At 41.0% G+C, this 26,979-nt stretch overlaps 2 protein-coding genes across 2 annotated transcripts in view; both read right to left on the bottom strand.

Annotated features, from left to right (window-relative positions):
- Nucleotides 1-5,441: 5,441 nt before the first annotated feature.
- Nucleotides 5,442-7,989, bottom strand: LOC115167601 (uncharacterized). The gene is made up of 6 exons (XM_029722189.1): nucleotides 7,746-7,989; nucleotides 7,487-7,635; nucleotides 6,798-6,987; nucleotides 6,521-6,702; nucleotides 6,336-6,422; nucleotides 5,442-6,232 (listed from the first exon to the last, which is right to left on the bottom strand). Exons 1-6 carry the CDS (start codon nucleotides 7,987-7,989, stop codon nucleotides 5,639-5,641), a joined length of 1,446 nt encoding a protein of 481 aa, XP_029578049.1. The 3' UTR covers nucleotides 5,442-5,638.
- Nucleotides 7,990-14,332: 6,343 nt separating this feature from the next.
- syt9a (synaptotagmin IXa) overlaps nucleotides 14,333-26,979 on the bottom strand; it is a 51,165-nt gene continuing 38,518 nt past the window's right edge. The window contains exons 4-7 of the mRNA XM_029721272.1: nucleotides 19,091-19,211; nucleotides 18,629-18,800; nucleotides 16,896-17,025; nucleotides 14,333-15,033 (exon numbers count right to left, since the gene is read on the bottom strand). Of these exons, the coding sequence (XP_029577132.1) occupies nucleotides 14,965-15,033; nucleotides 16,896-17,025; nucleotides 18,629-18,800; nucleotides 19,091-19,211 (492 nt within the window). The 3' untranslated portion in view covers nucleotides 14,333-14,964. The remainder of the gene's footprint in view (nucleotides 15,034-16,895; nucleotides 17,026-18,628; nucleotides 18,801-19,090; nucleotides 19,212-26,979) is intronic.

Genomic DNA, 26,979 nt, shown 5'->3' with positions numbered 1-26,979 from the left:
AGAACTTAGGGAATGATTTGTACCAAATACAATGCTCTTGGTTTTAGAGATGTCCAGGACCAGTTTATTACTGAACACCCATTCCAAAACTGACTGCAACTCTTTGCTAAGGGTTTTAGTGACTTCATTAGCTGTGGGCGCTGATGCTTACATCGTTGAATCATCAGCATACATGGACACACATGCTTTATTTAACACCAGTGGCAAGTCTTTGGTATGAATAGAAAAGGTGAGAGGGCCTAGAGAGCTGCCCTGCGGTACACCGCAATTTACATGTTTGACATTAGAGAAGCTTCCATTAACCTCTCTAGGGGGTGTGGGACGCTACTGTCCCACCTGGCCAACGTCCAGTGAAATTGCAGAGCACCAAATTCAAAAACAGAAATACTCATTATAAAAATTAATAAAACATACAAGTGTTATACATCAGTTTAAAGATGAACTTCTTCTTAATCCAACCACGGTGTCAGATTTCAAAAAGGCTTTATGGCAAAAGCATACCATGCGATTATCTGAGAACAGCGCCCAGCAGACAAATCATTACAAACCGTTACCAGCCAAGAGGAGGAGTTACACAAGTCAGAAATAGTGATAAAATGAATCACTTACCTTTGATGATCTTCATATAGTTGCACTCACAAGACTCCCATTTACTCAATAAATGTTCGTTTTGTTCGATAAAGTCCCTCTTTATATCCAAAAACCTCAGTTCTGTTTGCGCGTTTTGTTCAGTAATCCACAGGCTCAAAGGCAGTCACAACAGACAGACGACAAATCCGCAAAGTATCAGTAAAGTTCATAGAAACATGTCAGACAATGTTTATAATCAATCCTTAGGTTGTTTTTAGTCATAATAATCAATAACATTTCAACCGGACAAAAGCTTCGTCAATATAAAAGGAAAATAAGAAAGGCGTGCTCTCGGTCGTGCGCATGAAAAACCTCTGGGACACTGAATGATCCACTCATTCAAAGTGGTCTTACTCCCTAATTTTTCAGAATACAAGCCTGAAACCATTTCTAAAGACTGTTGACATCTAGTGGAAGCCATAGGAAGTGCAATTTGAGTCCTAAGTGAATGGATAATGTAATGGCATTCAATAGAAAAAAAATAGAAAAAGATCCCACTTCCTGGATGGATTTATCTCAGGTTTTTGCCTCCCATATCAGTTCTGTTATACTCACAGACATTATTTGAACAGTTTTGGAAACTTTAGTGTTCTCTATCCAAATATACCATTATATCCATATCCTAGCTTCTGAGCCTGAGTAGCAGGCAGTTTACTTTGGGCACACTTTTCATACGGAGGTGAAAATAGTGCCCCCTACTCTAGTGAAGTTAAAGAAAACCCTCTGAGTTCAACTAGATAGATAGTTCTGAATCCACAATATGGCAGAGGATGAAAAGCCATAACACATGTGCTTTCTCAACAACAGGTTATGTTCAATAATATCAAAGGCTGCACTGAAATCTAACAGTACAGCTCCCATAATCTTCTTATTATCAATTTCTTTAAACCAATCATCAGTAATTTGTGTCAGAGCAGTACAAGTTACGTGTCACATAATTTCTCAATTTGCAGTAAATCAGCCAATCAGATGTGCAGCCGACTTATTAGCCACTTCTTTTCCCCCATCTCTTTCAACCATACAGTTTTGTAATTCTTCATCAATCCATAGAGTTCTAACAGTCAGTTTCTTAACATTTGCATGTTTATCAATAATTGGAAGAAGCAATTTCATAAATTCATCAAGTGCAGCATCTGGATGCTCCTTATTAATCACATCAGACCAACAAACATTTTTAACATCATCCACATAATAGTCACCGCAGAATCTTTTGTATGATCACCTTTACATTATTTTAGGACCAGCTTTTGGAACTTTGGCTTTCCTGAATATAGCCACTGCATCCAAAGGGTACGGATACAGCTTTAGAACAAAGTTCTACAGTATTAGTAAAAATGCAATAATATATTTTTTTTAAATACATGTGGATGATCTTGTTCCGGTGGTGTTTGTAAACACCCTAGTAGGTTGATTATTAACCTGAACCAGATTGCAGGCACTGGTTACAGTGAGAAGGTTCTTTTTGTGTGGACAACTTGATGAAAACCAGTCAATTTTCAGGTCCCCAAGAAAGTAGACCTCTCTGTTTACATCACATACACTATCAAGCATTTCACAAAAATGATTTAGATACTGACTGTTAGCACTTGGTGGCCTATAGCAGCAGCTCAAAAGGAAAGGCTTTAGATGTGCCAAGTGATCCTGCAACCATAACACTTCAATAACACTTGACAAACGACCAGGGAAATGGCTCTGAAAATATATAGCAACACCTCCTCCATAAGCATTCCTGTCTCGTCTATAGATGTTATATCCTTGTATTGCTACTGCTGTATCATCAAATGAATTATCTAAGTGTGTCTCAGAATGGCTGTTTGCTGTTGATGAGGAGGATTTAAAGAGATGGGGGGTTAATACTGCCAACCTGTTCAATGTCCCTCACTGTGTCTTCCTGTAACAGGAGTGGAAGGTGTGGAAAAACATTAGCTCTACCAATGGATTACTTTAATATCTCTATCATTGTCCTATAGTAATCCTATCATAGTGATGAACTGACATTCCATTGGCTGCTCTCTCTCTCCCTCTCTCTCTCTCTTTCCATACCTCCCCCTCTCCCTCTACCTTCCATCAGGGTGCTCCACCAATAAACTAGTCGGTGGAGAACATCAAAGTAGGTCCACAGGGCTCCCCACTCCCCAGTGTAGGGATGGAAAGATGCTATGTCTGTTCCATGCACTCTCACTGACAGAGCAATGTCTGTGTAATTAACAATACAACTCTACGGTTCAGAGGAAGGGAGAAAGATAGAGCTGAGAAAGAGTATCAGTATCAAACAGTATCATATTATCACAAGAAGTCAGCTTCACAATCACTTATTTGTTCAATAGTTTTGTAGGAAAGCAGTTGTTCCCAACTCCAGTCCTCCAGTACCACTAACAGTACACACAAAAACGCCAACTTGTCAAGGGATTGATGATTAGTTGACAACTAGAATCAGGTGGGCTTGCCGGCGCCACAACAAAAATGTGTATTGTTGAGGGCAGTGGAGGCTGTTGATGGGAGGACGGCTCATAATAATGGCTGGAATGGAGCAGAATAGCTGGAATGGAGTGAATGGAATGGTATCAAACAGATGAAGATGCATTTGATACCATTCCATTTACTCCACTCTGGCCATTATTATGCTTCCGAGTGGTGCAGCGGTCTAAGGCACTGCAACTCAGTGCTAGAGGTGTCACTACAGACACCTTGGTTCAAATCCAGGCTGTATCACAACCGGCCGGTATTGTGAGTCGCATAGAGTGGCCCACAATTGGCCCAGTATCGTCTGGGTTTGGCTGGTGTAGGCCGTCAGTGTAAATATTAATTTGTTCTTAACTGACAGAAGATTGCCAGGGATGGACCAGGCATGCGGAAATATTCTTTACTAGGTGTATTGCCCAAGATGACATAAGATGTGCCGTGTATGAGAACCTGTGGCCAAATGCATAAGACAGGGTTGACTAGTATTGCTACTGTATCTGTATCGGTAGATGGTGTATGTACAAATGATTGTATTTTGGAATCACTCAATGCCATAAAATGACATAAAACATATTGAAGCATATTGCATCATGTCTGATACATTCCTGTAACATATACTGCAGTGAATTCTAAACAGTAGAGAGATGTCATTCTTGTTTTGTAAAGAAAACATTGTGTATTGCTACCCGTTGTTAGTGTTGTTTAGGTCATTGTTTTATGAGTGACAACGTGTGCTTGTTGGGTGACAACCTTTGATAGTGTTATGGAAGAACGAGTTGATTTGAGACATGTATGAAGTGTTTTGGTACTTTTAGGGCATTTTGAACGTGAAATGAACTGCTGTGCCAAGCTGAAAGTTAGTTAGGAGAACTGTGTGAAGAGTTTTGAAAAAGTGACCTAAGTATTGAGAAATGGGTCCTAGCGATTGTAAAAAACTGTAAAATGATGATGTAATCTTTTGTTTCACAGACTTGTTGGAGTTGTGTTTGAGTGTCCAGTGAACCTCATCAATGTTAGTCTCTAGAGGAAAGAAATGGCTTCTCTCAATATCCTTGTAACTAGATCACCGTGATGCCCTGACCACTTCATTTGGATAGGGGACTGGGTGTTTTTGTGTGTGTGTGTTTTTGTGTGTGTAGGTGTGTGTACATGCATGTCTTTGTGTACGTGCATGTCTGTGTGTAAACCTGGGTGAGAGACACTTTGATCCCCTTATTGGGTAGATTCATATTTGAATTCATAGATGGACACATCTCACCATCCCTCCTACTGTCTCTCCTCTATATCCACCCATTCATCCCCCTCTCTCTTCTCTCCCTCCCCTTTCAGAGTTAATATGTTCTGCATCTTTTCTAGATTAACAGTCATCAAAAACGTCATGTTTAATTACATACATGTACAGTATCTATGTCATGTTAATTTAATTCCATGTCAACTTTGTCAACAGTATGTTGATGTCAGGCTGATCTTTATTGTGGAGAGTGCACTCATGTACAACTAGGGGGATTCTCAGGTGAAGGACAGCTTGGCTGTAGCCCTAAACGATGTGCTGCTACTACTACTTCTCAGCTCATTATCCATGCATGTAGGCCACTGGAATATGCAGCTCTGGGGAGGCTGTACAGCTGGCGACCACAGGCATGACAGAGACAGAAAAGTGCAGTTTGACAGAAATCTTACCTGCGAGAATACATCAAATACCTACATTCTCAAAGTGATTTTCTAACGGAGTATTTTTCACCTGGTATTTTAACACTTAATTTAATAGTTTCAAAGCTCTCTATTCTGTCATCATTCAAGGTGATAAAAAGACAAGGCCCCGCTCCACAGTTATCGTACAGGGACTACGTCATGATGTGTGAAAACATGAGGCACACACAGTATGTGTGCTAATCAGTTACTCTGATGACACCAATATGTCCTCCCCTCCTGTAATATATGCAAAGAAAATGATGTGCTGTAGTATGAGGATGTTCCCACCATCCTTATTTAGGTTGACTTACTTCACCAATCTCCCTGTAATCTGTTGGAAACCCACCAGTAACACAGCACCTTCAGGTGGCCCAGATATGTGGTGATAGGAGGACTCTATTTGATGCATGTGAAACAAAGGTAATTAGGCCCTGAGTTTGCGAGGTGTTATTAAAATGCTAAACAGTTTAAGGGCTGGATAACATGACAATCTAAACCTCATCAGGATGTGGGAGGGAAGGACAGAGGGAGAAAATAGAACACGTCTGAACACGTCATTTCGCTATGGGTGAATGTTATTTCATACATTACAGAATGTAATATGCCTATGGATCATTATTGCCCAAATGAGCTCTATGCTGATGTATTCACTCTCCCCTACCTGTAGTGGTTTGATTGTTCCCATGGCAGTAATATTTATTATTTTTGGTGAATTCAAACAAATAGGCTTAATCTAAACAAGCTGCTACACATATCAACAGTAGTGAAAATTTGCTGCAGAAAAAATGTTTTTATTAATTGATCATAGTATTGCTTTTGCTATATTATAATGTTCATTAGGCCAACTGGCTCTTCAGAGATGCAGAGGCAGCTCGGTCTCCACTGTCAACATGGAGTCATAAAGTGCTGCAAGCTCCAGTGGCTTTGCATCCTCATTGGCATTATCAGTAGCAGGGGTAGCGGAGGCAGCCATATCCTTCAGCTCATTGTCATCTTCCTCATCCTCAGCGATGAGGTCTTTCAGGCTGGTCTCACTGATGGATTTCTCTATAGAGGTGTCTTTTAGGGTGGAGATCAAATCTTTAGCAGAGTCATCCTTCACATCCTCATCAGTAGTGATCATGTCCTTAGTGCTCTCAGGGGTCAGTGCCATGTCAGGAGTGGAGGTCTGGGTAATGGAGTCTGATGTGTGAACCTCTGTCATGGTCTCCGATGACTGGGTGGTCACCATGGAGATCTGGCTCTGAGAGGTGGCAGTAGTCTGTGTGTCTGTGTTCATATCTGTTGTCTGTGTTTCCGTCTGTGCCTGTGTCGAAGTGTTGGTAGAGGATGGCTTTCTCTCTGTTCTAGTTGCCATAGACGAGGTGGTCAGAGGGACTCCAGGTAGCTGCCACTCCAGGGGGAGGATGGCCAGGTTCCTAGCCAGGGATAACTGGGAGAGGGAGCTCTACACGGAGGAAAAGCTGAGTTAGGTTGAGGTCAGAGCGGAAACTTTCTGGATGTTTGAATCTCTGTCTGTCCGTATTGTAATTAAGGTTTCAGTAACTTACGTGGGCACGTGGTAGAGTCGGAGAGTCAGGTATTATGTAAATTTCCTCCACAGGGGTCTTCACTTGTCGTGGTGTCCTTCGATTTATCTGCATAAGACAATTGTAACACCCAACAATAATGCAGCATTATGGGAAAGATCTTTTGCTCACAGTAAAATATGATACAGCATGTTTGGTTGTCTCACAGAGTTAGGTCTTTGTCCCGAATTAGTTCCCTTGTCTGTTTCTGGTGTTGTACTTCTGGGTTTGTGGTCTTGAGATGATTTCAACAGCTGAACTTCAGTCCGGTCTTTCTCCCTCCCCACCTTTCCATTACTCTTGTCCTTGACCCTTTTGGTTGTAACATCACCTCCAGACAAGTCCGAGCCTGTGTAGATTAGACATTTTGATTTTGAAGACACGTTCTTCCAAGTGGAGCCAGTCTCATTCTATATCTAATCAACAGACACATATAACACTCACCAGTATCAGATGCATTATCTTTGTCCTGGTCCTTTCTACTCTGTCTGTTCTGAGAGGGACGAGTCTTCCTCAGCTTGACTTTCCCACCACAGCAGAAGAGAGTGAACAGCTGCAGGGCTGCCACAGCTGGATGGATGCTCTTCTTCTTCTCTTTCTGCTGGGTCTCCTTTGCTTTCTCCTCAGGGGAGACCTCAGGGTCACAATCAGTACATCAGTTAGGAATCTACTGATATTTCAAACTACAATATCAATGTTGAAAATATGTAGCCAATGAGCTCTAGCTTGATTAGCAGCAAATTGTATTTCATAAGTGTGTTTCCATGTCAAAATGTTACACCATAATAACTAGCGTTAGTGCTGTCCGTGATCCTTGGGAGGTCCCTACCCTAAACCCTAACCTTAACCCCTACCCTAACCTTAACCCTTACCTTAACCATTTCAATTTCAACATCAATGGGGTAAGGGTTGGGACGTCAGAGTTGGGACGTTCCATGGATTCCGTTTAGACTTTTCCTAATAACTATTACGGCCTACCCCACCCGAAGGGGCATTGTAACATCATCACATTTGTCAAGCCGTGTCAAAGTATCAAATTCAACACAATATGCTGTGTTTTTCTGATTGTGGTCATTATCAATTGTCAAATGCATTGGTAAATCCTCATTGATTAGCAAGTTTGGATGTCTTACCGAGTTAGGTCTTTGTTTAATGTCTTTTTCTGTTTCCGGTGTCGTTCTGCATTTGTGGTCCTGAGATTTAATACAGTATTTCTCTCCCCTAACCTTTCCTTTACTCTTGTCCTTGATCCTTTTTACGTCACCTGCAGAGTTGTCCAAGCCTGTAAGTGAAACATTTCTAAGACACATGATGTGTTTTTTTTCTCCAAGTGAAGCCTAAATAATTGTACTATGTAGCAGCACTAATCAATATACACCTCCTAACACTCACCAGTATCAGAGTCATTATTGTTGTTCGTATCGTTTATCGTTGTTCCTTTTCTCCCCTCACCACTCTGGGAGGGATCAAAGGGTGTTTTCTTCACCTTGACGCAGTTCAGCAGTGTAAACAGCTGAAGAAAGTTCAGAGCTGGAGGGATCCTCTTCTCCTTGGGTTTATCTTTATGTTCCTGGGTCTCCTTTGGTTTCTCCCTAGGGGATACCTCGGGGACAGGGTCACTTAGTCTCTGACCCATGTCACGCCAGGGTAGTGTACTGTTGTAATCAATCAAATCAGTTATTGGTTGAGAGATCGCTCAAATGTAGCTAATGCGCTCTACCTGAGCTTGTCTGACAGTTTAATGTGGTTCGAGATTATGACATAAGTGTGTTTCCGTGGCAACATGTTACCTCATAATGTTCCCTTATAATAACTAGTGCTCCATCCCTGGTAAAGGGGCATTGTGACATCATCAGGTTAGTTACCTATCCGCATATCCACCAAAAACACTGGAACAGCTTATTTCTATAGACCTAGTCTGCCTGTATGTCTGTCTGTCTACAGATGAAGGATCTTAATTTGATCACTCTTTTGTTTCTAAGATTTGTACTGCAAAACAAGAAATTCAAAGTTGTATTATATTACAAAAGGCTTTGTAAGTTTGTAATTTCCATTTTAAAATGTCACACTTGATTATCCCAAATAAACAATGTATCAACCCCTACAAAGAATCTTACTTAATTATAATCCACATAATAATTCACATTTCCTGTTGCTGCAGAATTATTTTCCTGCTGTAGCAAACTGTCTCAAGTTAAGATCCTACAACTGTATGTCTCTCTCTCTCTTTCCTTCTCTATACCTCTCTCTCTGCCTGTACTCATTTTCAACCTCTGCCTTCACCCTATTGCAGCAGTTTATTTTCTCATCATTTGCCTGCATCATGTTGCAAGGAGAGGGTGGCTGAGCACAGGTCAATCACTCCACAATGAGTATGATTATACAGTTGATTATCAAGTGCCACATTCAACAGACTACTACTGTTGGCAATCAGAATAAATGCTTGTTGTAGTCCAAGAGTCGACTCAGTGAATACATGCTTGTTGTAGTCCAAGAGTTGACTCAGTGAATACATGCTTGTTGTAGTCCAAGAGTCGACTCAGTGAAAACATGCTTGTTGTAGTCCGTGTCGACTCAGTGAATACATGTGGCCCAGTGGGCAAGAGTCATGGCAACACGTCTATTCATACCTCCTCTATGTCTGCACTATTAAAAGCAGATCGCCACCACATGTAGCGTAAGAGATAGCAAGCCTCCCTGGCTCAGCGTCTGTTAGTGTCAGCTTTTAAGTGCTACATGTCAGCCAGATAATTACTCTGTGTGTCATCCTCTGAGGCAATTAGTGATAAAAGCTCACACAACATGATAGGCTAACACCTCTGAAGGCACCTGGATGGATCACAGTAGTTTATGCACTTCACTCAGACCACTAACGATAGGTTTGCAGGTATGCACGCACAAATGCACACACACACACACACACACACACACACACACACACACACACACACACACACACACACACACACACACACACACACACACACACACACACACACACACACACACAGAGAGAGAGAGACAGACAGACACGTCACACTCACACACCCTATTGTCATACAGTAATGGTTGGTGTAGGTGGACTGCGGGACCATGGGTCATGGTTGTTAACCAGACGAGAGGCGACAGCAGGCTGGCTGTCATAAAGGCGCTCAGAGAGACCTGTGACACTGCGCATACTAATGGTAACTAAATTATTCATCTGTAGCACGGCAACATCCAACAGCAGCGCAGCTAGCTAACGGCCTGGTTTATATCAGTCAGGGATGAGAGGCCTTATCTACATCACAGCAACTCTAACCAACGGCCTGAGTGATGCTATATGCTAAACAGAGGAGAAGAGAGGGATCATGGACAATAGAAAAGAAACAGACTGCAGCTAGCTGAATGTAATGGAGAGCAGATATGGAAGAGGATGTTCTACAGTGCAGTAGCACCAGTCTCTGTCTGTTAACAGCACTAGTGGTAGAGATGATACACACTCTCTCTTTATGGTGGTCTATGACAATGCCCTGCTTAGCAGTGTTATGTTCTATACAGCATAGTGTATGGCTGAGTAAAAGCCGTATGTTAATGACCTGTGAAGGAGCAGTATTGACGAGCTGTGTTAAAGCAGTAAGACCATGAGATGGTGTGTTTTATACCCCATGGGATGTTAGACCTGAAGAAAAAGGCAATGTCTTGCCTTGATATAATGATACAGTAAAAATCATGGAAGAAAAAATACATTTCCATTGGCCTCCCTAGCTGGGATGAGATAACAGAGATATCATCACTGTGGCAGGTGGAGCGTGAAGAAGCCCCAAATGGCCATGTAAAAATCTTAATCTGTGGTGAACAGGACAGTGGTAGAGTTCATGGAGGTGCTCAGACAGCAGAGCTGGTGTAAAGAATGTGGCATCATACAACGAGATGCAACACTACAACGATGGTACTCTACTTTATTAATGTTTTGTGTGGAGGAAAGTGGTGCTCTCTTCATACAACATGCAACACACACGCATACACACACACGCACACACACACACACACACAAAGAGAGAGAGAGAGAGAAAGACAGTTTGTCTGCCCCTGTCATCTGGCGGTCAACTCCATAGAGATCCTATTAAATTACTAAAGTGGCTATAACATAATCCCTCAAAGTTATAGAATGGGGGGATAATGGCAGCCATTTTCATCAGGGAGAAATCCAAACCAGTCTAATTAGAATGAATGGCAGTAGAGGCATCGGTGATGCATTTCCTCTTTTTACTTCTGCAAGAAAATAAAAGGCATAATAAATATCAGAAATTTTGTTATATAAATTAAATCAAATTGAATAAAATTGTATTGGTCACATACACTTGGTTACAGGATGTTAATGTGAGTGTAGCGAAATGCTTGTGCCTCTAGTTCCGTCAGTGCAGTAATATCTAACAAGTAATCTAACAATTCCCCAACAACTACCCGAAACACACAAATCTAAAGGGATGGAATAAGAATATGAACATATACAGTACCATTCAAAAGTTTGGGGTCACTAAGAAATGTCCTTCTTTTTGAAAGAAAAGCTAATATTTTTGTCCATTAAAATAACATCAAATTGATCAGAAATTCAGTGTCACCATTGTTAATGCTGTAGATGACTATTGTAGCTGGAAACGGCTGATTATTTATGGACTATCTACATAGGCGTACAGAGGAACATTATCAGCAACCATCACCCCTGTGATCCAATGGCACGTTGTGTTAGCTAATCCAAGTTTATCATTTTAAAAGGCTAATTTATCATTAGAAAACCCTTTTGCAATTATGTTAGCACAGCTGAAAACTGTTGTCCTGATTAAAGAAGCAATAAAACTGGCCATCTTTAGACTAGTTGACTATCTGGAGCATCAGCATTTGTGGGTTCGATTACAGGCTCAAAAGGGCCAGAAACAAAGCACTTTCTTCTGAAACGTGTCAGTCTATTCTTGTTCTGAGAAATTAAAGCTATTCCATGCGAGAAATTGCCAAGAAACTGAAGATCTCGTACAACGCTGTGTACTACTCCCTTTACAGAACAGTGTAAACTGGCTCTAACCACAATAGAAAGAGGAGTGGGAGACCCCGGTGCACAACTGAGCAAGAGGACAAGTATATTAGAGTGTCTAGTTTGAGAAACAGATCCTCAACTGGCAGCTTCGTTAAATAGTACCTACAAAACACCCGTTTCAACTTCAACAGTAAGGAGGCGACTACGGGATGCTGGCTTTCTAGGCAGAATTGCAAAGAAAATGCCATATCTCAGACTGGCCAAATGGGATAGGGCAGTTGTAACTCCAGAATATTGTTGTATAATTATAAATACTGTTTATACCAATTTTCAGTATAAATAGACTCAACAATATATGTAAACAGACCAGAAATGTAAAAAATATATATATATTGGAAAACTGTGTTTGTTATTATATTATACGATATCAGTACTTGTTGCATTTACAACTTGTCTAAATCCTATCATCAACTGATTTCAGCCAGTGCATAGCTGTGGATTGACTGCATTGTTTAAATGGAATGTTGGCATATTGGCATAATTTGAAAAATGTGTGAAATCATTGCTATAAAACTGTCTGGCTATAGCTAACAAACATACAATGCAGATAATCTTCAAATTCATTGTTTTACACTATCTTATCACAGCACTGGCAAATCATGTTTGACCACCTCCCTGACCAAAATGGCTGACCCTTTAGACCGTCATAAGAAGGTTCATAACCATTCTAGAGTTCTAATTCCTAATTCTATTTCCAAAGCATCCTGTAGGTTACACAGAAAGGGGAAATTGCCCTGTTTATAGCGAACATTGCATCATCATCATCATCTAAATGGTGTCACGCGTCATCTTCTAAAGTGTCCCATATGCAGGGGAGAATGTATCGGCTGATGACCAGTGGTGGAAAAAGTACCCAGTTGTCATACTAAAAGTAAAGATACCTTAATAGAAAATGACTTAAGTAAAAGTGAAAGTCACACAGAAAATACTACTTCAGTAAAATTCTAAAAGTATTTGGTTTTAAATATACTTAAGTACCAAAAGTAAATGTAATTGCTAAAATATACCTAAGTATCAAAAGTAAAAGTATAAATCATTTAAAATTCCTTATATTAAGCAAACCAGACGGCACCATTTTCTAGTTTTTTATTTTATTTACGGATAGCCAGGGCACACTCCAACACTCATACATAATTAACAAACAAAGCATGTACTGTATGTTTAGTGAGTCTACCTGATCAGAGGCAGTAGGGATGACCAGTGATGTTCTCTAGATAAGTGAGTGAATTGGATCATTTTCCTGTCCTGCTGAGCACCGTATTTTGGGTGTAATGAGTATTTTGGGTGTCAGGGAAAATGTATGGAGTAAAAATAACTTTATTTTCTTTAGGAATGTAGCCAAGGAAAAGTTGTCAAAAATATTTAAGTAGTAATTTAAATTATTTTTACTCAAACACTTTCCACCACTGCTGATGACATGCTCAGCTAAAAAAGAAATAGATGGCTCCAGTTCCTAGTGTTCTATCTTGTCATATTCAAAACGTACACAATGTTGGCTTGTTATAGATGTGTATGGAGCTATGAAGTCCTGCTGGTAAATGTGGTTAACCTTCACAGTAGCCATAAGAGTGATTTCCAGAAATGGTAAAAGTCCATAGTACAACAGACGTTACGTAATTCCCATGACTAAAGTCAATACAATGGCAGCCATCATTCAGGTATACTTCAATATATAAAGTCATTAATCACTAAAAGCATCAGATAATGAAACATGGATATTCAAAAGACAGTCACGGTAGAACTCTTCTGATCTACAGTATATCTGATAAACTGGCTCAATACACGAGGTACAATTGATTAGATTAGAACACCACACCTCTAGTGCTGCGGGTAGCAGGCACAGATCTAGGATCAGTTTACCCTCCTAATCCCTAACTTTACCATTTGGAGGAACATGCTAAATTGACCTGAGAACAGCATATGGAGTAGGTACAACTCCATCAGACTCTGATTTCTGGCACTTTGTGAGGGGCAGGCATGTCTAATTGAAAACACCCTCTCTGACAGTGACAAATCACAGCTCATCATCACTGGAGGCAGCTAATCCATGGAGAGCGACGGTGGACCAATTTAGCCCCAGAACATGCAGCCTACGCAATAAGGAGCTAATGGTTCGATAGCCAATCAGCTTGCTCTAAAACTGACGAGCCTGTATGACACTGAAGGAAACAGTGGAGTCAATATTCTGTCAGAGCCTCAAATGTACAAGTACATGTATCCCCAAGAGGTATGCATAGCCACACAGTATTACTGGCTGAACCCAGCTGACAAAGTGAAACAGTAGTTAGCAACTAGGCATGTATCCAGATTATTCTAAACCATATTGATAAATCATCTGTGAATGTTCCGAGCAGATGTTCATTTGGGATTGGTTTCTATGTGGATTCATTAGTAACCTTCTCACAAATACAGCCGTTTCTTCCTGTCATGGTTATCCACTCGGCTGCAATCTCATTTATTGGATTTGTAATATGCAAAAATAAACAACGGATCATCAACAAGGTACAAAACAAATGACTAGACCCCATCTCCATCTCTCAGAAAACACTTAGACACACACACACACACACACACACATTTCGCTGTTTATTTTTTTTAAATGTCATATGACTATCTCTTGATACCCCTTCTCTCTGGTCTTGGTCGTCTCTCACCCTCTCTCTACAGTATTTGACAGTCACTCAGTTTGTGCCTTTTCCTATTTTATTTTGACATTTAGCTTACTGTAATAACTTAATAGAATCACCGTCCCCCAATTACACACAATAATTGTATTCATTTACATGATCAGATTAGGCATGTTGGTTTTCATTACCATCTAGTTTTACACTTGCCTTTTATCGCCTCACGATAATCTGCGGTTGTCATAGCAACAGGTGGGGAATATTAACATTGACCATCCAGCTGTGTTTTTATTAATAAATATTTATTGATAACATTTGAAAGGACATTTTTACGTACAGGTACTAAGTCTAAGAAATGAATAGCCACTGCACATGTCATGTGATCATCCGACAAAACATTCTATTCCAAGAACAGAAACCGAAAGAAACTGAGGAGAAGATATTCCACCAAAAACCATGACCTCATGCACCGTTTCCAAATGAAATATGTATGTCAATTCGACTGGTTGTTTTTAAGTACACTGTGCAATACAGACACACCCCATTAAAAACAGGTAGAGCAAGACTAATGTAAAAAACGGTTACTTCAAACTCAGGCTTAGAGCAAACTGTTAAAACCTCCTGGTTGTTTTTGTCATCGATTTTCTTTTTGGAACTGAATAAAAAGAAAACAACCATATTATGTGGTCACTCAACATGCAACTGAATCAATCCAACTCCCCATGCAAACGTCCTGTCCCAGAGACACAGAGCAGACAATAATTGGTCTCTGACAACCATAAGATCGACCGCACACGGTCGTGACGTATAACAGTATGTCGACCACTCAGCAGGATGGTGCTCCTACGGTTGGGCTGGGCCGCCTGGCTCTTCTCCTTGCGGTCATATTCTGGGAGGGACCAGACGGTTAAGCTTACGGAGACGGAGGAGTCTTCAGGGAGTTACAGGACCCTGCCTGGCTCCCGCCTGTGGTGCCTTGGTACTGTGGGAGAGAGAGAGAGAAGAGAGATGAGAGAGATAAACCGCCAATAAAGATAGCTGTGTACATGTAGATTAGTAGTCCTAGAGACATTCTGTAAAGGGGATGAAGATAACAGATCATTTCGGGTCAGTGTATTGACCAAATCTGCTACTTTGATAAACCGATTAAGTTGTGAGTTCTGTTAGTAGGTGAAGTTCACTGCACTGTAGTTAAAGCTTAATAGTAGCAGTTGCGACATAAAGACATTAATAAGAGCTCACAAATTCAAGACTCTCTCACTAATTGTAGGTGATAAGCAACAAGCTGTGCCAAACTAAAATCTGTTTTTGAAATAATCTTCATTGCCTCTGAATCCTCCTTAGAGGACTGCCAAACAGAACTACTCTCTAAAACACCCGTAGTGAAAGCAGAGATTCTCTCAAACTCCCAGCACTTCAACATGAAAGCACTTGATTGATTATTTCGCTTGCAGAAATCTAGCCGCTCAGAATCGGTTAGTTAAGCAAGCAGAAAAACGTCTTCCTCTCTTGTCATCTCATCGAGGTCAGATGTATTTTCCAGTGAAAGGGTCAGTTCTTCTTGACAGTAATTGTTTTGTTTGCTGGCTAAAAAGCAAAAAGACAGAAGCCATTACAGAAAGAGAGTGAGGGAGAGAGTGATGGGTTACTGAGCAAACAAACACAAACAAACATAGTTACGTTTGAAGTCCTTTTGCGTCCCGGGCGTGTTTTGAATATGTGATTTTTGGGGGGAGGGCCTTGTGAAGGCCGAACAACATTGATTCAAATGGCTGGTGAGGCAGACTGCTAAATAATAGATGTGCTTTCCTGGGGGCTCAAATTAGGATTTCAAAGCATAGTCACATAATGTAACTAACTAAGTAAGTAACCCTGAAGCAAACAGAATAGTCCGCTTAATTGTTCCTTTTCTCAAATCCTGCTCTGTCTGTCTCTCTATCTCTTTTCTTGCTCTCGTACTGTCTCTTTCACTTTATCTGCAGTATGTCTCTCCCTATCTGTCTGTCTCATTCTCTCTTTCTCTCCCTCATTCCCTCTCTAAACCTTGGTGGTTCACTCAGCTGTGTTCTAAAGGAAGACAGTCTCCTTTGATGCCAACACAATAAAGCCATTACGCAAGGCTGAGTGCACAGGTCACAAACTCTCTCCTTCAACTCCTCAACACTCCTCTTCACTCAATCTATCCGCCATAATAATAATAAAAATAGATGTATTATTATATCTTTCCAATTAATGTCAGCTACTGTATGTATACCGTTGTTCAGCTAACTTGTACATAGCAACATCTTATACAATGCAATGTAGACATGAAATGTAAAAAGGCCTAGGTTTTTCTTCAGAAGAAACAGTATTCTTGCTGCCATGCTTGGGAAGTAACTACCATTGACCACCTGTACACATGAAAGTCTGATTTTAATTGTATTTTTCCTTAGTAGATTTGGCTCAACAACAACAACAAAAAAACAAGGTAGTTCTACTCGCTGAAAGCCTTGGAAATTCTCAGCTGTGGTTGTTTTTAACAATGGAGGATTTTTTGCGATGGGAGGTAGAGAGGTTGAGAGCCTCTTAGGGTATTGATTACTGAGAAGAATGAGGCCTTAGAAAAGAGGAGGATAAGTTTGATGAATGAGTTTCTGTGGCAGGTAACGACACTCTACCGTCTGAAATCTGAAACCACCAGACATAGGTCAAACTAGTCAACTTCAAGATGTCGGGTATTTGAGTCATTTTGACAATATGCAATACAAACCTATTTCAGCTGAGACAAACCTTGAAAATGTTGCACTTGGAAACAAAGACACATATGTGGGCACACACACACAGACAAACGAACACTGACTTTACCTCTATGAGCGGGTGCCAGTGGGCGATGGGTTTTCGTGGGTACGACAGCATTTCGCTCCAGTGGTCTCGGCCCAGGTGCTCTGCATCGTTGCCCACTTTACACACCCCGATGACCTCATTATGGCCTACACTGGATAGGGAAACATACAGAGGCCTTCATTACTCCTGCCTTTGGACGGGAGATGAAGGAGTACTGTCTCTAACTAAACTTAACATTTATTTGGGTAGTAAGATAAACCTACAAGTTTATTCCTAACTTTAGATAGAACATTAAAGTAACATTACAGTAACCCTGTGTGGATCTAAAAGTGAATCACATGACTCATTGAAAATGTGTGAATTCAGTGAAAAATAGGGCATCAACCAAAATGTATGATGGGATGTGAAATCTCAGGAAAGAACATTCATATTGCGTCTGTATGAAAGGTGTGACAGAACTAAATGATGTGACAGAATGAGAGTATCTTTTCAATAACGGTGTGACAGAACACTCATTATTTTTTAACAGTTTTTTTATTTCACCTTTATTTAACCAGGTAGGCCAGTTGAGAACAAGTTCTCATTTACAACTGCGACCTGGCCAAGATAAAGCAGAATTACACATAAACAAATGTACAGTCAATAACACAATAGAAAAATCTATGTATAGCGTGTGCAAATGTAGAAGATTAGGGAGGTAAGGCAATAAATAGAGGTGAAATAACTACAATGTAGCATTAACACTGGAGTGATAGATGTGCAGATGATGATGTGCAAGTAGAGATACTGGGGTGCAAAATAACAAAAAGATAAATAACAATATGGGGATGAGGTAGTTGGGTGTGCTTTTTACAGATTGGCTGTGTGCAGGTACAGTGATTGGTAAGCTGCTCTGACAGCTGATGGTTATAGTTAGAGAGGGAGAAATAAGTCTCCAGCTTCAGTGATTTTTGCAATTCGTTCCAGTCATTGGCAGCAGAGAACTGGAAGGAAAGGCGGCCAAAGCAGGTGTTGGATTTGGGGATGACCAGTGAAATATACCTGCTGTAGCGTGTGCTACGGGTGGGTGTTGCAAAGCTAGGTGATCGTGTGAATATGTCTGCCTTCACAGTAATGATGATACATTTGTCATGGTGGAGAAACATAGTGGTACTAAAATGAGAATTGATAAGAGAAAGAATAGAAGGAAGATAAATACGAGAAGATGTTGGACTGCTACCCACAAGACAGGAGGCCCTGGAGTAACGTAACCTTCTCTATTTCACTCCCATCGGCATTGAAAGCTTTTTAACCCTCTATAGGCCTTGCATCAATTCTGAATAAGTATTGTCTTGACTGGAGGTATCTACTCTCTCAAAGGGCTATAAGAAGCCTGATAGACTGACAAGTAGCACAAAGGTATATACTGCATAAGAACCACAATTTAAAAACTACTGAGTCACTGAGTTAAAAGCTACTGAGTTAAAAGCTACTGAGTTAAAAGCTACTGAGTCACTGAGTTAAAAGCTACTGAGTTAAAAGCTACTGAATCACTGAGTTAAAAGCTATGGAGTCACTGAGTTAAAAGCTACTGAGTTAAAAGCTACTGAGTTAAAAGCTACTGAGTCACTGAGTTAAAAGCTATGGAGTCACTGAGTTAAAAGCTATGGAGTCACTGAGTTAAAAGCTACTGAGTTAAAAGCTACTGAGTTAAAAGCTACTGAGTCACTGAGTTAACAACAACTGGATCTCTGAGTTAACGCCCATTTACTCACCGGTCATAGTCCATGACGGCGATCATAAGGCCGATCTGGTCAATGTTCTCTGGGGGGACATCAAAGACTATGGCTTCATTGTAGACAGGGTTCAGAGTGTTCCTCTTAGTGGAGGTCTTCCTCTTCTTTAATCTCCGACCGTCACACATTAGAGAGACCTTCACGTACGGGTCTAGAGAGAGAGAGAGAGAGAGAGAGAGAGAGAGAGAGAGAGAGAGAGAGAGAGAGAGAGAGAGAGAGAGGAAGAGAGAGAGGAAGAGACTGAGACAGACTGAGACCGAGACCGAGACATAGAGACTGAGAAAGAGTCCGCTGTGCTATTTTTGTTGTATACAGCATATGTTGATGTTAGGTAGTATTGAATAGAAACACAGTGTTAAAGTGCTGAATAGAAATACACAGTGAGATATTATGTGCTTTTGTGGTAGTGTTGTTATGGTGTGAGGTAGTGTTGACTTCTACCTGATGCCCCAGTGATGTCCATGGCCTTAAGGTTCCTGGCCTTGATCATGGTGATGGTCAGTCTGCCAGCAGTGGGCAGGTAGCACAGAGAGAACATCAGATCTCCCAGGTCCACATTATCCTGCAGGGTGGAAACACAATACAACACCACAATATCAACCACATTATCCTGCAGGGTGGAAACACAATACAACACCACAATATCAACCACATTATCCTGCAGGGTGGAAACACAATACAACACCACAATATCAACCACATTATCCTGCAGGGTGGAAACACAATACAACACCACAATATCAAACACATTATCCTGCAGGGTGGAAACACAATACAACACCACAATATCAACCACATTATCCTGCTGGGTGGAATACTCAATACAACATCACAATATCAACCACATTATCCTGCAGGGTGGAAACACAATACAACACCACAATATCAACCACATTATCCTGCAGGGTGGAAACACAATACAACACCACAATATCAACCACATTATCCTGCAGGGTGGAAACACAATACAACACTACAATATCAACCACATTATCCTGCAGGGTGGAAACACAATACAACACCACAATATCACCCACATTATCCTGCAAATAATCTAAAAATAATCAACATACGGTCAGGATTGCCTTGGGATTTTACAAGGACTTGAGCCAACATGTTGACCAAAAACCCCATCATGGCAACTCTCTAGTTAGTTTCAGTGACGGGTAGGAAGAGCTTTTTCTTATGAGATTAACAATGGCAAATTCCCTCACTCTCTTTATAACTAATATGCTGTTAATTTATAGGAGAACTCATCACTGACATGTCCTCATAAGTATCATCACTAACTCATAAAGGTGAAATAAAAAAGAAAAACATTCACTCACAGGTAACGGTGTAGTAGCAAAGATGTCAGGATAGATTTATCTGAAACCCTTCCCAGTCATTGGTCTGGAAAACACACTCTCATATTTCCAATAATAAACATTGATGCTACCCGAGAGAGAAGACTTGTGTTCGGCTGTAAAAAGCAACAGCTCAATTATCACCCTGTTCTGAAAATAACTCCGTAGAGTTGGTGAGATCTCCTCCTGGTGATCTTCTCTTACACACTGAGAATTCCACTGGAACATTTTAATGGGAGAGCAATAACTTTCTATGCAAGATTTTAATTGATTAACCCAATAAAAGGTTTCATAAAAACTTTACCAAACTTACACAAAATATAGCCCTGCTAATAGCCATAATGGTGCTGTACAACGTGTTTGAAAGAATATTCAGTAAGCAACAATTTGTTTACCTTCATTAAACAACTTTGTTCCAATATTTCTGTCATTCAGTGATATTTATTCCCATAGTAATTCGTTATGGATCCATAACTAAATAAACATCAGCATTTTGAAAGAGTATTTTTATCATTCTTTTATTAACTAAAGCATAAAGATGTTGATGAAGAATTACTGTACTGCTGTTTTGAGTTAGAAATGTAACACTTCAGAGTGCTTAAGCATCGAATACATTGCAGGTAGGGGGATGTTCACACCTACAGTAGCCGGGCTATTAAGATTCTATTGTCCTGCTAATCGGGCTACAAGTGTTTGAAAACCTGTTTTCAAAATGCCACCAGCTGTCCATCACGACTGTAAATAAAAACACAGCATATTGTTTACATCTTGTTTACATTCTTTATTGTTACCACAATGTCACAAATAATTTGTATCTACCTTTCCAATTACTTTTAGAGTTTGGGGTTAATTTTATTAATATTATGGTGTTTCTATTCCAAAGAAAATGAAAAACCCTCTGGGTTTCCATTAGCTGTACAACGGACGATCGGGAGTACTGTTCTGGGATATTTAACTAAAAAATGCAGTGTCCTGCGGGCACGCGGGAGACTGGGGTTCAATTCCCCGACAGGGAGGAAGAAGTAGGCTGTCCTTGTAAGTACCAATATTTTCTTAACTGACTTGCCTAGTTAAATAAAGGATACAGTAAGAGTATAACATTTCTACACCCTCATTTTCTAATTCTAGTCAAATACCTAAACGGAGATTCAGTGAAAATAAAAATCTCATTGATTTATCAAGACCAGTCCCCATGCTTGTCTCAGAGCAGCGCAAAACGGTGCTAAAATAGTTGTAGGCTATTGCATCTAACTTCAATATAATCTTTATATAAATAAGATCTACACCACTTTTAACAGCACATTACTCAACACTAGTGAGACTCATGTCGCATATGGTAGGCCTACAGTAAATTTAAAAATATGACGTGACTCTCCGCCAATAATTACATTTGGAGGATTGGAGGATTGGAGGATGTTTCTGTAATTCAGTGATATTTATTCCCATAGTAATTTGTTATGGATCCAACTGTCCAACTAACTAAACAGCGGCCTTTTGAAAGAGTATTTTTATCATTATTTTATTAATGAAAGCATAAAGATGCCATTATTAGTTACATCATTTTAGTGTGAACCTGCAGACTGGTACTAAGAACAGAACTGCGAAAATGTTTCTCTAGTCAGCGCCATTATAAGTGCAATGCCCCTTAAAGTGTTGCCAGTGTGGTGGGGTGGGGGTACACCCCCTCCCCCTTCCTCCTCCTCCCTTACCCATGGGCTAGGTCGGTCTTCTGTGTGCGGCTCTGCGGCCCATCCCGTGCCCCCTGCCCTCGTGCCTTGAACCTTGCACTCTTTCAGTAGATACAGCTGGAGAACTGCAAGGCAGTCCCATTGTGCGCCTCTTGGGAGCCATGATATTGTACTGCTAATAACAGGGTTAATAATATATATATATGTGAGAATATCCAACAGGATTTTATATAATTCTAAATTAATAATAATAATAATAATCGCTTTGTTTAAAAAATAACAATATTTCATTTTCAAATAACGTAAAAAGAGCAAGAAAAAGGCCATTCTTGAACATGGGGCTAGACATTATTACTAATTTGTAAATAAAGCCAGTTTGTTATTTAGAATGATTTATTTCTGTTTTTCGAGGGAGACTTAACAAAAACCTACAGTCATCTCATGGGTTTCCCAGTCAAGGCCACCTCAGGTATTGAACCAGCATCTGTAGCAACACAGCTTGCACTGCTATGACGTGTCTTAGACCGTTGCACCACTCAGGTGCTGTACAACATGACCAGTCGGGAGTGGCACACAGTACTACAGTAAGAGCAAAATAATCCTAACAAAATAAAATAAAAAAAACCTTAGTGTAACAATATGCACAATTATCACTTTCTATTTAGGTTTATGTCGCCAATTCATTGTCAGTTAGAGACACAGTTGGACCCAAAAGCATAATCAGTGCTTTAACTCCCCCTTGCGCTGGTCTGAAGCAATGAAGTGGTGACGCAGGGTACCGTACTAAACCACAAATTACCTCTAAATCCCGCGGTGTAAGCTCGCAACATTTAAAGGAGGAACCACTGTATATAGTACTGTAGTCCCACTAATGAATACCACTAGGCATTCCTTAGGCATCTTGATGCGTATGCAGCCTTGCACTCCATCAAAAAACTCGGCAACATTTTTTTTTACGGTTACTTTCTCCTTCCCAAACTAGATTAGTGAACACAAACAGAATGCCCCTCAGACTGTTAATAGCAGTGCGTTCTGCAGGTCTCTCTCTGCCGTCTACCTTGCCCGAGGGGGGGGGCGTTTGTTTTCTCCCATAACCCCCTGCGGTGTTCCGTGATGAGGTCCCTGCGTCCTGTGACATTTACACGCCTCTCCCTAATTGTCTTCCTATCGGGTTGCTCAGGGGTGCAAGCAGGATGAGAAGGGTTAGATCCGTGTCCCAGGCACCCGGGGACCCCCCGTAGGGCCTTCGCCAGCAGGAAATTGCATTTTAAGAGGGCAGGGGTGGGAAGGGGGTGACAGTAGGTGTAGGAGGCAACAGCGGATGTAGGAGAAGGTGACGACTGTGCTCCACTGAGAGTCTCTGGTCATCACGTCGCCTCACAGCCCCAAATCTCACTGGCTTTACACATCCCAGCTAAAGTACAGCCTAGTACAGACAATACACTGCTAACGCCAATGATCAAAGAAATAGCCATGGTTTCAGGTAACATAATCTACTTACAGTAGCTACTACTCTGCCTAGGAGAAGCTAAGTGAGTCCTACAGCTGTGCAGTCTTACCTCTTTGTTTCAGTACATCAAAATTACATATAAAAGGATTTCTTCTATGGTCATGGCCTCAGCACAGATGTGGAATATAGCTGCACTTCCATTGAACTGTATAGGCCCTTCACACTAGAGACAAACAACAAGTGTACTGGATCCTGTGTTTGTCAGAGACGTCTTCTTACTGTGTGCTCATAGCTCTAAATCATTACAATGTGACAATGCTGCTGCCTCCTTGGTGCTGCATCTTCCCTGAGCAGAGGAACACAAACCTAAAATAGCACCCAGTCAGTTATACAGGCAAGCTGTCTCTGTTTCATTTATAACAATGACTCTGCATTCACCATCAATAGAAGCCTATGCTGTGCCGTGATTTTGACAAATGGCCAATATTGCAGCAGATAAGCAAACACCCCTCTATGACTAGCAGGGCTGCTCTCCCACGGGCCTAACAATCAGTTATACTTCAACTAAGCGGATATTGGTTTTGTGTGTGTGTTCGTGTGTGTGTATAAGTGTGTGTGTGTGTATGTGTGTGTGTGAGTGTGCGTGTTTGTGTGTGTCTGTGTGCATGTGTGTGCGCATTCCTGTCCGCGTGCATGTATGTGCGTGCGGGGCGGCAGGTAGCCTAGCGCTTAAGAGCATTGGGCCAGGAACTGAAAGGTTGCTGGTTCAAATCCCTGAGCTGACCAGGTGAAAAATCTGTCCCTTAACACAAATTGCTCTGGATAAGTGTCTGCTCAATGACTAAAATGTAAAAGTATCCATTGGCAAACAACAGAAGGCCAGACTTAGTTGAGACAACCCCCAAAGGATTATAGAGAACCTGAAGGAGGGAATAAGGAAGAGTGAATGTGCCAAAGAATAAAATACAGCGTTTCACATTTAGAAGAGGCTGGTGGGAGGAGCTATAAGAGGACAGACTTATTATATTGGCTGGAATGGAATGCTATCAAACATAACGAAACCAGGTTGGACTCCGTTCAATATTTCATTCCAACCATTACAATGAGCCTGTCCTCCTACAGCTCCTCCCACCAGCCTCCCATGTTCACATTGCTTGATGAGGAAAACCAGTGAGAGGAAGACACAGGAAAACATCCAGATGACTTCACAGTCTCTGTTACGGTTTTCCTCTACAGTCTTCAATCATCCCTGTCAAACTGGGCTGGTCCCAAGACAGTGAATAGAAATGGGCAGAAATGCCACTAAGGCCACACAACAAGCAATGCATTTCGAATTACTTTGCTTTAAAATCCCAGGTAAACTTAATATCTGGGGTAACAGATCAATATGAACATAATAAATGTATCACAGGAGGCTGTTCGAGTAACAATTTGTGTACTCAAACTATAAGCAGAGGTCAGATGTAACCCCTGAATCTCCCTCCTACCCCATCTCTGCTCCAGCTTTCTGTCAGTCACTCTTATCGACCTCCATCAGGAATCCTTCCCCCTGATTGGTTGTCAGGCAGACAGACACATCACGCTACCCACTATGGGAGTTAATGGGGGCCACTCATCTACAACAACACAAATAACAGGTCACGTTCCCCACAACCACCTTGGACGGTCTTTAAATGGCAACCGCAATCTAGCCTTAACAAGGCTATTCCTCCAAGAAAGATGGATTTGTGAAAATTACTTTTTTCACTGTTAGAAAATCACAATAGCAATGCTCATCACATAAGTGCAAACACACAGGGTGCAACTTGCGACCACAAGGAACCATTTAAATATAAACAGGTTCTCCGGCACAAAATGCGTATCAGCCAATTAAAATTGTCGATTTACTTGCACATTGCAGAACGGTAAGTTGCAGCTGGTCCCATCAGATAATATGGCACACATTAGCCCTATGCTAACCTCAATAGGTGGCACTGATTATATCCTGGCACAAATTCTTCATCAGCCTATCAAAGATCTTAGACTTTATATCCACCAACCAACGATGTGTTGTTTGACGTACTCGAAATAGGCCAACCTACAAATAAAACTGTACTTTCACTGTTTCTCTGACGTTTTCTGGGATGTCATTTGAACAACATCACTGCTCTCCTATTTCGGGAGCCATGACTGTCATCGACTTCGTCTATGTTTGGTGTGCAGTGGTATCAGAGTGCAGTAGTAACACACACTATGTCTACACATATTCATAGTTAACGCGCAGCTGGCAAACATAACAGCAACTTACAACAGATCCGAAAGGCTGTGAAAATAACATTGAACAATACAACTGTACAATACAACTGTGTCTAGCTAATGATGAAAGGGATGAGGAGTTATTTTGTCATTCAAGGCAAGTTGCTATCTTACAATAACTGTTCCATTTCAGAGAAACTGCTACATTTCCAAAGTAATTGAGGCGTGTTGTTATCTTACAATAATTGTGATATTTCAGTGCAGCTGGCATGTTGTAAAGAATAACATTCCGTCCCCATGTACAGTGCCTTGCGAAAGTATTCGGCCCCCTTGAACTTTTCGACCTTTTGCCACATTTCAGGCTTCAAACATAAAGATATAAAACTGTAATTTTTTGTGAAGAATCAACAACAAGTGGGACACAATTATGAAGTGGAACAAAATTTATTGGATATTTCAAACTTTTTTAACAAATAAAAAACTGACAAATTGGCCGTGCAAAATTATTCAGCCCCTTTACTTTCAGTGCAGCAAACTCTCTCCAGAAGTTCAGTGAGGATCTCTGAATCATCCAATGTTGACCTAAATGACTAATGATGATAAATAGAATCCACCTGTGTGTAATCAAGTCTCCGTATAAATGCACCTGCTCTGTGATAGTCTCAGAGGTCCGTTTAAAGCACAGAGAGCATCATGAAGAACAAGGAACACACCAGGCAGGTCCGAGATACTGTTGTGGAGAAGTTTAAAGCCGGATTTGGATACAAAAAGATTTCCCAAGCTTTAAACATCCCAAGGAGCACTGTGCAAGCGATAATATTGAAATGGAAGGAGTATCAGACCACTGCAAATCTATGAAGACCCGGCCGTCCCTCTAAACTTTCAGCTCATACAAGGAGAAGACCGATCAAAGATGCAGCCAAGAGGCCCATGATCACTCTGGATGAACTGCAGAGATCTACAGCTGAGGTGGGAGACTCTGTCCATAGGACAACAATCAGTCGCATACTGCACAAATCTGGCCTTTATGGAAGAGTGGCAAGAAGAAAGCCATTTCTTAAAGATATCCATAAAAAGTGTCGTTTAAAGTTTGCCACTAGCCACCTGGGAGACACACCAAACATGTGGAAGAAGGTGCTCTGGTCAGATGAAACCAAAATCGAACTTTTTGGCAACAATGCAAAACGTTATGTTTGGCGTAAAAGCAACACAGCTCATCATCCTGAACACACCATCCCCACTGTCAAACATGATGGTGGCAGCATCATGGTTTGGGCCTGCTTTTCTTCAGCAGGGGCAGGGAAGATGGTTAAAATTGATGGGAAGATGGATGGAGCCAAATACAGGACCATTCTGGAAGAAATCCTGATGGAGTCTGCAAAAGACCTGAGACTGGGACAGAGATTTGTCTTCCAACAAGACAATGATCCAAAACATAAAGCAAAATCTACAATGGAATGGTTCACAAATAAACATATCCAGGTGTTAGAATGGCCAAGTCAAAGTCCAGACCTGAATCCAATCGAGAATCTGTGGAAAGAACTGAAAACTGCTGTTCACAAACGCTCTCCATCCAACCTCACTGAGCTCGAGCTGTTTTGCAAGGAGGAA

This window comes from Salmo trutta, chromosome 29 (genome assembly GCF_901001165.1).
Source record: "Salmo trutta chromosome 29, fSalTru1.1, whole genome shotgun sequence".
Taxonomy (NCBI): Eukaryota; Metazoa; Chordata; class Actinopteri; order Salmoniformes; family Salmonidae; genus Salmo; species Salmo trutta.
The sequence above is the reverse complement of the archived record's forward strand: the minus strand, read 5'-3'. Positions and strand labels throughout refer to the sequence as shown.

Excerpts from the sequence above, each read along its gene's own strand:
- LOC115167601 (XM_029722189.1), bottom strand. The coding sequence starts at position 7,989 with ATGGGTCAGAGACTAAGTGACCCTGTCCCCGAGGTATCCCCTAGGGAG. Across the intron at positions 7,636-7,745 it reads CAATAATGACTCTGATACTG|GCTTGGACAACTCTGCAGGT; the intron begins GTGAGTGTTAGG and ends TTTCACTTACAG. Across the intron at positions 6,988-7,486 it reads TTAAACAAAGACCTAACTCG|GTCTCCCCTGAGGAGAAAGC; the intron begins GTAAGACATCCA and ends TGTGACCCTGAG.